This window comes from Cygnus atratus, chromosome 5 (genome assembly GCF_013377495.2).
Source record: "Cygnus atratus isolate AKBS03 ecotype Queensland, Australia chromosome 5, CAtr_DNAZoo_HiC_assembly, whole genome shotgun sequence".
In the NCBI taxonomy this organism is placed as follows: domain Eukaryota; kingdom Metazoa; phylum Chordata; class Aves; order Anseriformes; family Anatidae; genus Cygnus; species Cygnus atratus.
The window spans coordinates 1,839,966-1,853,242 of NC_066366.1; the positions used below are offsets into that span (position 1 = coordinate 1,839,966).

Here is a 13,277-nt window from a genome sequence, read left to right on the forward strand (position 1 = left end):
CTATAAAAATAAGATAATGAGGACTTGGTGTATTATGGTAATATTTTATATAACATTGACCAGTTGCTCTGGAAGAATAGTTTAGCATTAGAATGTCAACTCAAAATTTATGCTCATATAAATACTTTACTATATGCCAGTTGTAACTGCTGAATGATGCATGGTAATTATCCTGCTGTTCTTTTTAAAAAAAAAAAAAAGAAATTGATCAATGCAATAATTATACATGCTGCGTATCTTTTGAAAGATACGATATAGCATTATCTAGAAAATCATTTGGGAAGTCATTAAAGACTTGAAAAAGTTTATGGTTGCTGTTGCATCACAGTGCTGCTGCTGTCAAAAGAAAAAGGATGAAGGAGGGAAGGCAGAGGAGAGAGGGAGAGAAGAAAGTGCATTAGGCAAGGCTAATGTTTCATGCTTGACTAATAAATACTATAAAATACTCAAGTGCATTTCTAAATTGAAGCTGTTTTTCTAGGGTCCTATTCTTCAGGTGACTAGCAATCTCCTTAAGTATATAGACAGCACTCTAATAACAGGGGGAAAAAAAAACACCAACAAACCAATTTAATTGTCATAGAAAAGTGTCCCAATGCATTTTAGAAAATACTTCTGAGCACTGGTAGTTCCAGGCTTTTACCTGGAAATAATTCTGAGTAACTTTAAGTGCATTAGTTTCATTTTAGACTAGGCTAAAGAGAGATAAGCGGTTTGTTAGATACAAGATGTTGAAAGGCAGGACGATGTTACAAAATTTTATGTATATTTTGTGTTCTGTTTACGTTCAGAGATATCCCCAGAGTTTCAAGCATTTCCTCAGATTTACAGCTTTATAACATTACTTTTTTATTATGCCAGTGAGCATTGTAATTGTTTTGTTTTGCTTTAAGTAGAGGTATGCATCTGAAAAAGAAAATTTCCCTGTGCCAAAATTCCGTACATAAGTGATTGGCGAAATGGTGAAATATTCAGCAGCTGGTGCTAGGTCATGCAAGTCCAGATGGAACAAAATTCTTTCACATAATGTCCAGAACATGGTCCCTTATTTTCAGGGAGTTTTGTAGAAAAGTTGATGATGGTTTGTGTTAAAAACAAAACACAGTTATTTGAGAAGTAAAAGAAAGCCTACAGAAGCAGAGTCAATAGAATGAAGCATTGTGCCCAGAGTGATCCAAGGGAGAATCAAACATTTGGTGAAGGAATTAAAATGAGAAGGAAGGTGAATATCTGTCAGATGTTTTAAATCCCAAAGGGATCTCTTAATTCGAGTCTTGTCAATAGATCTCAATTGTTTATTACTTTATGTGCATTCAGATAGCTTTTGATATTATTTAGCAAGAAACAAGTGCACAAACATGTTTTGAGAAAATACAGTGTGAGAATATATTTTAAAGATGTTTAATTATATATCTGCAGTGGTCTGTAATGGTATTTCATGGATGTAGTCATCTGTTCTCTTTAAGCTCATCAAAAAATGCTTTCAAAAGATGACTTGCAAAGAATGTATCATGTGGTAACCTTTCTGAACAAGGTTTTTCCCCATTCTGTTCTGGTAGTGCCATCAGAAGTAGTGGATTTCTGATGGAAAGCTTAACGGATTGTTGATACAGAAAACAATGGGAAGTGCAGACAGAGCAGTATTCTAGGCTGTAGCTAAACAGACCCAACTAGAACATTGGTCTGGGTTTTTGTTTGGGACTCTGCTTATCCTGAGGGTACAAGCCCAGGGGTAAATGACACAGTTCTAACAGGCAGTTCAGCAAATGAGTAATTTCTGCTCAGCAGGTACGGAGGTTAAATAATGCACTTCAGCTGTAATAAGGATACAAATTACTAAATTTTTTCTGTAATGACACTTGTACACCAGATATGTACTGTTCAGTATAGTGATAGCATCAAGTCTTCACTTCCATAGCATCCAGTAAGACTCCTTCCTACATCCTAATTCCTTCAGCGCTAGAATAGAGGTTGTGACTATTGCCTTCAATTTTTCAACAGACTTTAGAAACCTGTATACAGTATATCAAAGGTATGTGCTGATAAGTACAATGATTTATTTTCACAGAGGAGGACAAGGTAAGGCGTAGTACAACTATGGCTCTAGGTAGGAAAGAAGAACAAACTTATCAACTAAGGAAAGACGAAGTTTTTGGCTTATAGAAATTAGAAGAAATAAATGTCACTTTTAACTGAGCGCTAATCACATTTAGACCTTAGAGGGAAGCCTTGTGATGATGACATAAACACTTTTTAAAGGTGGCAAACCCGGCTACAGTATTTCAAAATGTTATGTATGATTTTTAAACCCGTGTAATTTCTTATTCTTGTTTGATCTGAAAGCATTTTGTGGGAGTAACTAAGAGAAAGTGCTTTGCTTCAGTGAACACCTGCAGTTTCAGGCAATGTTTGAAATGTCATTTCAACACGTTGACTGGAAGAACTCTGTTCCATATTCTTCAGCCCAAATTCTGGGTATTTGCACCAGATTTTAGAAGGCAATCACTTGTAATCTGGAGTGGATTTGAAGCACTCACCACGCTTAGAGGCTGAATTCTAGAAATAGTGAGTTGGACAATCTGATTCTTTCTAATTTTCAGTGTCTTTGATAGAAGCTGTGTTCTGGTTCCAAGAATTCTGGCAAATAAGTGAAACAGTATGGGAGTGCATTCATTTTTAAACTCCTCTTTCTTTTCTTGTTTACTGAAGAAGCACATGACCTTTGAATTATGTTCATAGTGGTGCTTTTGTCTGTTTTGGTATAGCGTCTGGTTGGTAAGGAAACATTTTCCTGTTCTTAGTAGCCAGACTCTAATGACAAGCCTACTGGATAGTAGCTTGTATTTATACTAATTCGGAAAGTTCTTCTCAGTGTTGTTTGCATTTCAAATATTACACTAATATTTATTACCTTATTTTAAGGAAACTGAGACTCATTCATTGTTTAATTTCTTGGAGGAGCATGTTGTCTTTATTCTCAATCTCTGTATTTATAAATTCCTTCCAGTTTATTTAAAAACAGATTCTCTGTATAGCCAGTGGGTGTACTCTGCTTCAGCTGTTTTCCTTAACAGTCACTAATTGTTGTTCACGAGTAATGAGTGAAATGTAGAAAGCATTATACACAAGATCATTTTAAGATTGGGAAGGATTTTCACTGACATGAGTAGGGCTTGGACATGTGCGGAAGTTGAGAGAGGGGTATTGAGAGCTCCCTGCCCAGCTCAGCAGTCACTTGGCATAGTTAGAAAGGTTTTCACTTTGCATTTCCAAGTTTACAGGGCAGATGCTGGTATAAATTTTATATGGTAGACCTGCCAATAATGTTTCATTACAACAAAGAGAAATATCATTTAAGTACACTTTATTTTTAAAAACATTAAAAATAGACCTACTGATACTTAAAAGTTTGAAATGAGTAGATTCTGTGTGTACTGTGCAAAAATCAGCTATGCATAAGATGCACATATCAAGCTCACATATTGGTCGTTGGTGTGCCCAACACCTTGTGGTTTATTCACAAATCCCAGGTTTTACGTGCCCTTAGGATGATGTTACTCAGCGTGCCTATAACGGACATTGGTCTCGGGATTCTGGACTTTCAGCAATCTGACAGATTCCCACTTAAAGCTGTGCGATGAGGAATTATCCTGAAAGCTAATGGGCAGTGAGCACCAGCGGAGCCTGTGGAGGCAAGCAAGGAGCTCCTGTCAGAGCTGGTAGGCTTGGCAGGTCTGGAGGAATGCTATGGTTGTAAACTCAAGTGTTCAGAGCTTGAGAAGTGCCAGAGCCAAGGCTGTGTGAGCTACTTCATGTGTATTATTCAGTTTTAACTGTATACCATGAAAAGGTTGCATTTATTTATTTATTACCAGAATGTTACTTTATTTGTTGCATTTTGGCTTGTAGTCATTGAACAAACGGCTATTTAGTGGTGTTGTGTTTTTCTATCTTTTCTGAGGTATAGATTCCAGGCTTCATTTACCAAATACCTCCTGACCTTTGCAATACATACAGATCTCTAATGATTTAATTTTCAAACTTTTTGATGATCCTTTCATCATAATGTCTGTATATATCTACCATATTATGTTATCTTTATAGCAGTCCTGCAAGATTAATGGTGGTATTTTCTTATTTTTAACTGATGTGGGATGAAAAACAAAGGGAGATTAGGTCAGTATTATCAAACTCGGGGACTAATACTGGATGCTTAGCTTGGAATGACTAGGATGTCTTTTCACAGAGTACTTTTTGATGCTCACAGCAGTCATTCTCAGTTGCAGGGAGGAGTGCTTAGCACTTCTAAGTATACAGACTCAGAAGTGTTAAGCTGAGTATCTAGGATATGAAGAACATAACATGAGAAACTTTTGGTTCTGAAGATTTTCCCAGGATCATAAAACCAACTGTATATCAGGCAGAGTTTTAACCGCTTTTCACCTAAGACTGCCCAAGTTTTATTGTAGGGGTTCTAAAGATGAATGTGTAGTAAATGCTTGCGTACAACTTACTTTTCAAAATCTTTCAGCTTTTAGTGGATGTCCAGGGGAAAGAAGAAATTGATAGAAACATGAGATCTCAACCTTTCTCTCTGGTTCCTTTGCTATCTTTATTGTTTAACAATTCTAGAAATTTCATGTATTTATTTATTTCTATAATTCCCAATCCAGGCATGGCCTGTTGCCTTCATGCCTTGTAAATTTTAAGTTTATGATTTTGTTAATAGCAATGTATTGTGATTTTTCTGTGTATGTGACTTCAAGTCTTCAGTAAAAGAAGCAATGAATACAAAATTCCATAAAGGGCATTTCAAGAATCTTCAGCAAACTGACTTCTCAATTTCAACCTTTCACTCTTCCATTTCTGGAACTTGAGCCTTCCACTCTTCCATTTCTGGAACAAGTTATCAATCAGTGATGTATTTCAGGCATAGAAAGAAGGAAAAACAAAACTAAACACTTTCCCCTTTGCTTTTGAGCTGTATTTCTTTTTACTCATGCTTCTTGTGTACCTCTGTTCTGAGGTCAGAATTCCTGCCAGTGGTTAGGGTGACTTACACAGCAACAGCTCTTGTCAGCTTGGAGGAATAAATACAGAAGAGACTTAAGCTTATTTGATATGTGTGATAGGTATTGCACATATTTCATCTGCTTGTTGCTGCAAGAGTAACGTCTTCAAAGAAAATATGATGTATTTGAAGAATTACAGCATCTTCGAGGCAAGAATTTTTTTGTCCCTGAGACATACGAAGTCATGAACTTTGAACATATTTTTCACAGGGATGGCAAAACTTATCCGTGTTATGATATGACATCTTACAAAATTTCAAATGTTCACAATTAAGTTTATAGAGATAATTAATAAATAGTTGAAAAATATTGCTCTATAAATAAGCATTTGTGGGAGTAGGTATTGAATGATTTTAAGTAGGTGTAAATGGAATATCTAATTTTGACTAGATAAACTAATGAGGAAAGCTGTTTTTGACAGCTAAGAGTGATTGTTAAGGACAAATACATCACCTGTGGCTCAGAAGGCTTGTCAGCTGAAGGCTAGTGGAAACCTTAATGGTAAGGAGACAGAAGTAACTGGGCAGTTACCCAGTCTTGTACTCTTTTTAAGCTTCTGCTATTAGCTCCTAATGGAAACAGGATACTGGACTTCTTTTCTTATCCAGTGTAGCCATTCTTAGATTTTATAACTCCTTATAATGACTACAGATGAAGAAATCCACTTAATCCTTTGATTTTTGTAAGAAGAGAGTGTGGGAAGCAGAAAGGCAGATCTCATGTCCTGAACTTCTACAATTTTGTTTTAAAAAGAGGAAGGTATGTTGCAGGGAGGAAGAGAAAAGGTTTGGATACAGCTAGTACTTGCACAGGAAAGGATTACACTGTAGTTGTGACACTGCATGCAAAAATCAATCATATCTAAAAGCAGCATTCTATGTTTGTATTTTATGATTGTCTTGACTATCTATTATTATATCTATTATCTATTCTTATTTCTATTCTATTCTATTTCTATTCTATTCTATTTCTATTCTATTCTATTATTATATCTATTATACATGTGCAAAAATGTGTACAACTCGTACTGTATATCAGTAGTTTTGTACTTCCAAAGATAATTTGAGTTGATCTTCTTGGTTTCTAATGAATCTGTAGGTTGCAACTTCTAGTTTTAGGAGTCCTGAAATAGATGGAGAAATTAAAAATGTAAGTGGAGACATTCCAAGACACGATGATTTTTAGCTTCGAATTCTGACCTGTTATCCAAATGAAACCTGCATTATCTGTCAGTTTATTCCTGTTGTTGCCTGTTAAACCCTTGCAAAGATTATCTTGAATACTGAATTTAAAGGGAACCATCTTTAGTGTGTACAGTTTATTACATCTCCCTGACTAATTCTAAGACGTGTTAGGTTTTTCCCATTTTCTCCAGATTTTGCAATCCTGTATATATTTGCTTTCAATGAAATTTTCTAAACTTCTTGTTTCAGACAGTATTTTGTTATCTTGTTTAAAACTATTTCTCATATTTCTTAGTACAACAGATATTATTGCTTAACTCTCTCTCTCTTTTTTGTTTCTTTAGTTTTGCCAACCTGGAGGATGGCAGCTTTCAAAAGAGAGAAAACAGCCAACGTTCTTTGTGGTGGTTTTGACTGATATAGACTCAGAGAGACACTACTGTTCCTGCTTAACTTTCTATGAAGCAGAGATTAATCTGCAGGTAAAATCTTTACAGTAAGTTACAAAAATGCAGAAAAAGGTGTCTAGACATAGAAGATTAATAATTTTAGAAAGTATCTTTCTCTTCTTGCTAAGAATTTATTGTTCCGTCATATATAAATGTGTGTATTTTTCTTCCAAGGTAAACTTGATGTGCTTGTTTGTGTTTTGTTGTTGTTGTTTTTATCTGCTTAAACAAACAAACAAACAAACAAACCACCTTAATAAAACCGAGAATGAGAATCTTAGAAAATCCCAGGTTGGAAGGGACCTCAGAAGTCATCTGGTCCATCTTAAATGCTGAAAGCAGGGCCTAGGCAAGATAGTCTAACACCTTGTCTAGCCAAACTTTAAAGGTCTCAAGAATTAGAGAATCCACCACATCCTTGAGGTTTTTCCAGTATTCCAATGATTGATCGCTCTCACACTAAAAAAATCCTCCTCTTATGTCCAATTAGAATCTTCCCTGGTGTAACTTGTACCCATTGCCCCATGTTTTCAACCAAAGGCTTTTCTTTTCTCCACCATATGCTTTTTTATTTTTTGCCACCATTTGTTTTGATTTTGTTAATGGGACAGTCAACAAAATGTTCCTTTCATTTATTTCTGTGTTTAACATAGCAGGAATGATTCTCATTTCCTTTAAGATAAAGGTTTATTAACTTCTGCTCCCTCTGCTGGACATCTCTATCAGACTAGCACAGGATAAATGTGTACACGTATGCTGTGATGTTACATACATATTTCTGGAAGTGCATTTATTGGCAAGACTGGTGTGGGTGTAAATAGCAAGATTGTAAAACTAATAGAAAAATTCTTCAGCTTTTAGGCAGGTCAGATTTTGGGTGTCAGCTACTTGGCAGTGTTTGTTTTAAACATGCATTTAATTAATTTTGGGCAACCTCAATCTTTCAAAAATAGACATTTTGTTTCCCATTTGATGTAAAGTACTTCACAGAATCTATGCTATGACTTAATACTTGGAATCTTTAGTAGCTAGAACCTAGGGAAAACCTAATCCAGTCCGTAATTGCAGACTGTTATGTTTTGAAATATTTTCTTTCCAACATGAAAAATCAAAAATAAGTAAAGCCTTGGCATTAAGAATATTAAAAAACTAGTTAAAATTACCTAAGGGGCTAAGTAAAATTTTTGTCTATTTTAGTGAAGAACTGTAACACCATTAATTATTTTAAGAACATGCTTTTAGTGATCCAAATGTATTCTGTTCGATACTGGTGTTGAAATCCTTCTCTGCCTTGTAGAATAATTAATAGATGTGAAGTAGCAATAATATTGTGCTTTTTCTAGGCACAATTGGAAGCCAGAAAATAATAATTGTTCCTATTTCGTTAACGCTACCATTTAAATGGCTATTTTTGTACATTATTGGAAGGAGCTAAAAGCGGAAATGTAACTGAAGAGTAGATATATTTTAGTGTAGATTAGCTGACATCTTCCTATTGATTTCCTTTACTTAATAAGTAAAGAGTGAAACATTCTACAGTAATTCTTTCCCAGCTGATAAAAATTTACAATGGTTGACTCTTCTTGCACTCTATGTATTTCATAACATATACTAAATTTAGCAAACTTGTTATTTATCCTGTGGTTTCTAGCAGCTGCTTTTGATTCATGATCCACATCTTCCAAGTAATGCTCATCCCAAAACATCCAGTATTAACTAAAAGGTTATTTTCTTATATTGCCTAAGTAGTGAAAAAAAAAAAATTAAATTTGAGTGCAGCAGGATGTTGGTTCTCATAATGCCATTCCTGGCTGTGTTGTAAAGAATGCATATTTTTCAGATGAACTTGCTGTGGTGAAATTTATTCTATGACTGTTTTGTTTATAGCCAAACTTCCTGTTTCTTTCTAAAACCCAAAGAGAATAATTGAATGTGCCCTGTTACATGGTCATTAGACAAGAATTCAGCACATGTACAATCTGTAATGAAACATAAGCTTATGAAGCATTGGGCTACGAAAGTGATGTTGATTTAACCGTTCACATGCACACCTTATTAAACAAACAATCCAGGAAACAATGTCCATGATTTACAATGAAATCTGGACAGTGCTTTTCACAGTTAAATTCCATTCAAGTTTTAACCTAATAATATAACACACTATGACAAAGATTCAGTTTCCAAAAGGAATGGTTCTTTCCTTCCTAGTTAGCCTGCACCAGGTAAATCTTGCACGTATTTAAGACTGGTCAGATTTCAGCTAGTGTAGATATGCTCTTTGACTTGGCAGAATCATCTTCAGAAAACACCAAAACCCCAACCCTTGGAAGTTTCTGTGGTTAGTTAAACTGCAAAGTGAAAGCAAAGTCATTTCTCTTCTTTTGAATGCTAGAGAAGTAGAGAACCTTTTTTGAGCCTCCTGCATAAAAATACAATACTCTTTTTGACACAATTTGTTAAGCTTGGCTTGAGAAGTCTACTTTTCTCACTCCAGTTGCTTTCATTACTGCTTCAGCTGTTTGTCACAGGATAGTTAGCATACATATGCCACTTGAAAAGTAAGGAGACTGTACTCACATGGTGTGTCTAGGTATACCTATGATAGTCTAGGATACAAGGTTAATATAGCAATTGTCAAAGCTCTATGCAGGAGCGTACAGGAAAAAGTATTGTCCTTGGTATCTCTGAAAGCCCTGGATTCAGTTAATCTCTTGGCAGTTGTCTGTCATTACAACTTTTCCAGAGATGATAAAAGCACAGGTTCTAGTAATATGCTGATGGGCTCTTTTCAACTTCCCAACCCTGGGCAGAATATAGAGTATTTGATAGACACCTGTGAATCGTACTTTGCATTGTTGCAATACTGACATTTTGAATCAATGCAGTACTTAGTATTTGTATAGATGTTGGTCCATTGTTTGATCAGCCTTCATCAAGTCATGACAGTATATCAAAAAGATCAACGTTAGATCTAGTCTGATTAATACTCCAAATCTGTACTCATGAAGAAGGTAAATATACGACAGTCCATTACATAGGGGCATAGAACTCACTTCTTGCCATGAATGCAGGTGATGCAGCTTTCCCATTTAATCCCCTGTGAATTGTTATAAGATGCTAGTCTCATTTAATTGTTCCAATAACAATTGTAAAATATATATAAAGATAAGTTCCTCATCTGAAATTAAAACCAAGCATTTGAAAGTTTGACCCTAACAGGAATCTAAAATTGGGAACATGACTGACTGATCATTAGACTACGAGGTAGTCTAATATAATCAATCAACAGTGGTAAAGACAGTTTAAAGACTTGCTCAGTTTAATTAAAAGCAGTTTAATATGCAAGATTTCTGTCTCACCTCAAGTTCCTACCAATACAAATGTAAAGAAATCTGAGATACTGCGCCAGTGTCTCCTTGCTTCCTGCTTTTTTTTTTTGTCTCCAGTTGGTCTAATCCGCTTTCATGTCTGCCTTAAGAGATCCTCTTAAGCATGCTTTAGAGATGCTCAGACAAATAAAGCTGGTTGCCGTACTGACTTGCATGTATCTACAAGAATTAGGAGGAAGAGGACAATAAGTCAAAAACACCTCTATTGCTTCTTCCCACACAGTGCTTTCAGGTTTTTTTGCATTACTGTATTTTGATCCTTGTTGTCCACTCTCTTGCTGTAAATTGTCATTAATTTGAAGAAAGCCTCATCCTCTAAACCAAAGTGTAGTATATGTTCCTTGTTATTCTTCTGGTGACTGAAGCTGAAAGTTGTTAAGAGCCAGAGGTTATTCAGAAGAATCATAAGGTACATCTACAAAATTCACCCATAAAACTCAGTTACTCTGTGTGTAACTTTATTTGCTGTCCAAAAAAATACACGTATGTGTAGTTATTTCTAATAGCAATTTCTGGATGTTACCACTTAACACACAAAGACTTGATTAATATATTTGACTCAGCAGTTACTTCTGTCTACTTCGGTGGTGCTTCCTACAAAATACAGTCAGAATTTATGCTAACAGCACTTGGGAAGAGCACCATAGATGGAATCTTTAAAAACAATAAAAAAAAACACATTGACTTGCATCATTGGGAACTTAATGGTCAAATTGTATATTGCTTTGTGCTTTGGAAAAAAATATCCTCACCCTAACCCCACCATCAACATATTAAACAATGATTTATGTTAGCAAATGAGCCTGTGCAACCGCATTTCTTGCATTTCAGAAATTCTGTTCAATGTGATCAGCAAGAAACTTCAGGTGTTAGTTTCTTACAGTCTTACTACAAGGTTTTATCAGTCTTACGTGTTGCCTTAAGTGTATGTATGTTAAAACATTGTGATCACAAAGTTAGGAAGAGTAAGTGTATCACAGACAAATGCAAGTAAGCAGTAATTCATCTCTCCTATTTCCTCTCATTCACGTTCTCTTCTTCTCTCTGCCCCCTTGCAAATATAGAAAAAAGAAACTGTAAAAATCCCAAAGCAGAAAATGGCAGATTAACAACATTCACAAATATTTCCTGAGTCAAAGGAAAATTTGCCAACAAAATGACATCATGCTTCATTAAGTTTTAATTTTTATGCTTGGACTGTAGAGTTGGTGATCCTACTGTGCTAAAGCACATGCTACTTGATGAGTCACTGATGTTTGGTTTTGAGCAGAGGATGAGAACACTCAGTTCAGTTGTATCCTTGTTGAAATGTGAAACCTGATCTTCTTTTGGGTATTACATTAGTGTATTGTTAAGATGAAGCTTAATAATTTTGTGAATATCCCAAATGTTAAACTTATCCTGAAAGTGACCTTATTATCAGTGCCTCAAAAGACATTCTGTAGGGGGTGGGGTGGGGGGGAGACCATTTAAAAATAATCAACATCTTTCTAAATCTGTTGAGAAATGGATGTTATGAAAACATACAGAGATCAAAGCAGTGCCTTCTTCCCTTCCTGTGAAGAGAAAATTACAGCTAATGTTCTGTATGATAAGAAATAGCCTTGTATTTTGAATATCAAATTATATGTTTAAGGTCTTCTCTAGACCAGAATTTAAAGTTAAGGTGAGAATGAATGAAGAAAATCATATTTTCATCTTTCTAGTAACTGTGGCAGTAATTTATCCTGTCCTGTTTATGTCTTGTGTGTGTGCTTGTGCATTTACGCACCTTCTTCCCAATTTGATTTCATGTTATTGCAGGGTGCAAAAGCTTATTTTGGGTAAAGGTAGTTGTCTTGTCTTTACTCCTGCATGGAGTCTACACAGTAGCCCATGGACTTCTGGCATTTATGTCGCACCTCCATGTGCGTTACCTTGGAATTCCCAGATCTTTTGGCATGTACATGGGCTAATGGCCCACTCAAGAAATATGTGTTAGCCTATGGTGCATACTTCTTACTGCTTTTTACAGCTGCATACTTTTACTTTTATTCCAAAAATCTTTAAATGTGTTTAGATGAAAATTCATATACGTACCTTCTGGGGTTTCAAAGTGAGGTGTGTTAAGTGGTATTCATATCATAGATGCTGCTGGTGTAAATTTTATGTAATGCTGGAAGGTGCAATGGGAACTCCTTATTTTCATATAGGAGTACTCTGCAGTGTCAGCAGTATTTAGGGAGTGAATGAATTGATTGTTACAGGGGCTTGAGGTTACTGTATTTGATAAGTTTACAGTCTGATCTTCACATAATCTTCTATCTTTGGTCATTTGTTTTTGTAGTTGGTGGAGTTGCTACTGTGAATTGGTACAGTTTATTCCTGTTCTGAAATGATTAAATCAAGATAATGGCTTTTTTGCTAGTATAATTATTCCAGTATAAATGTAGCTACTGTGGTATGATATATTGTGCATAGACAAGCCATGAAGTATATTTCTCACCTGTGGTTTTAGTTCAGTAGACCAGACTGATCAATGCAGATTGGTCTTTTGGAGGCATTCTGCTAAGTTTATTTTAAATTTTGTACGTGTCTTAGAATTTATTGGGTACGTGCATTTGCACAATCTGAAAAATAAATAAAATGAATTGTTGCTGAATGGCTTTTGGCCTTTGATTTTTAATAAACCAGCTATTTGGCTGCAAACAAGGCCAGCAAAGCTTAAACGATGTGTAGAGAAAGGGATCTGTCCCAAATGAGCAATTGGCATGAGATTACTAAAGCTTCAAATAATTTTTCTTAAAATAAGGAATCACGCGTGGTCTCCAAATCTCATTTACTGTGCTGTTAGTAGAAAAACAAAGGGCTTGCTGACCTTGACACAATTTCTGTGCAAAGTTTTGCAAAGGGCAAACTGTTTTTATAACTATTATGAAGAACTACAGTGAAAGTTTTTGTAATGGCAGATGTTCATTCTCTCTGACTGACTGAATTATTAAAAGTACAACTATAATTTCACTATTTGTTCATATTTCATAGAGTCATAGAATCAATAAGGTAGGAAAAGGCCTTTGAGATCATCTGGTCCAACCATACCCCTACCACCAATATTACCCAGTAGACCATGTCCCTAAGCACCATGTCCAACCTTTAATTTCCTTCGAGTTTGAAATTATGCCTGCCAGCTTCCACCCTCAGAAC

The 13,277-nt window shown here is 35.5% G+C and overlaps 1 protein-coding gene across 6 annotated transcripts in view; it reads left to right on the forward strand.

Moving 5' to 3' along the window:
• SBF2 (SET binding factor 2) overlaps positions 1 to 13,277 on the forward strand; it is a 260,328-nt gene that overhangs the window by 99,488 nt on the left and 147,563 nt on the right. For 3 of the 6 annotated variants that reach the window (XM_035550135.1, XM_035550136.1, XM_035550139.2), the window contains one exon: positions 6,601 to 6,738. The exons of 2 other annotated variants lie outside the window; for them this stretch is intronic. In XM_035550135.1, coding sequence (XP_035406028.1) covers positions 6,601 to 6,738 — 138 coding nt within the window. Of the gene's footprint in view, positions 1 to 5,466; positions 5,574 to 6,600; positions 6,739 to 13,277 lie in introns of those variants that run through there. One more of the 6 variants, XM_035550140.2, reaches the window with a different exon arrangement.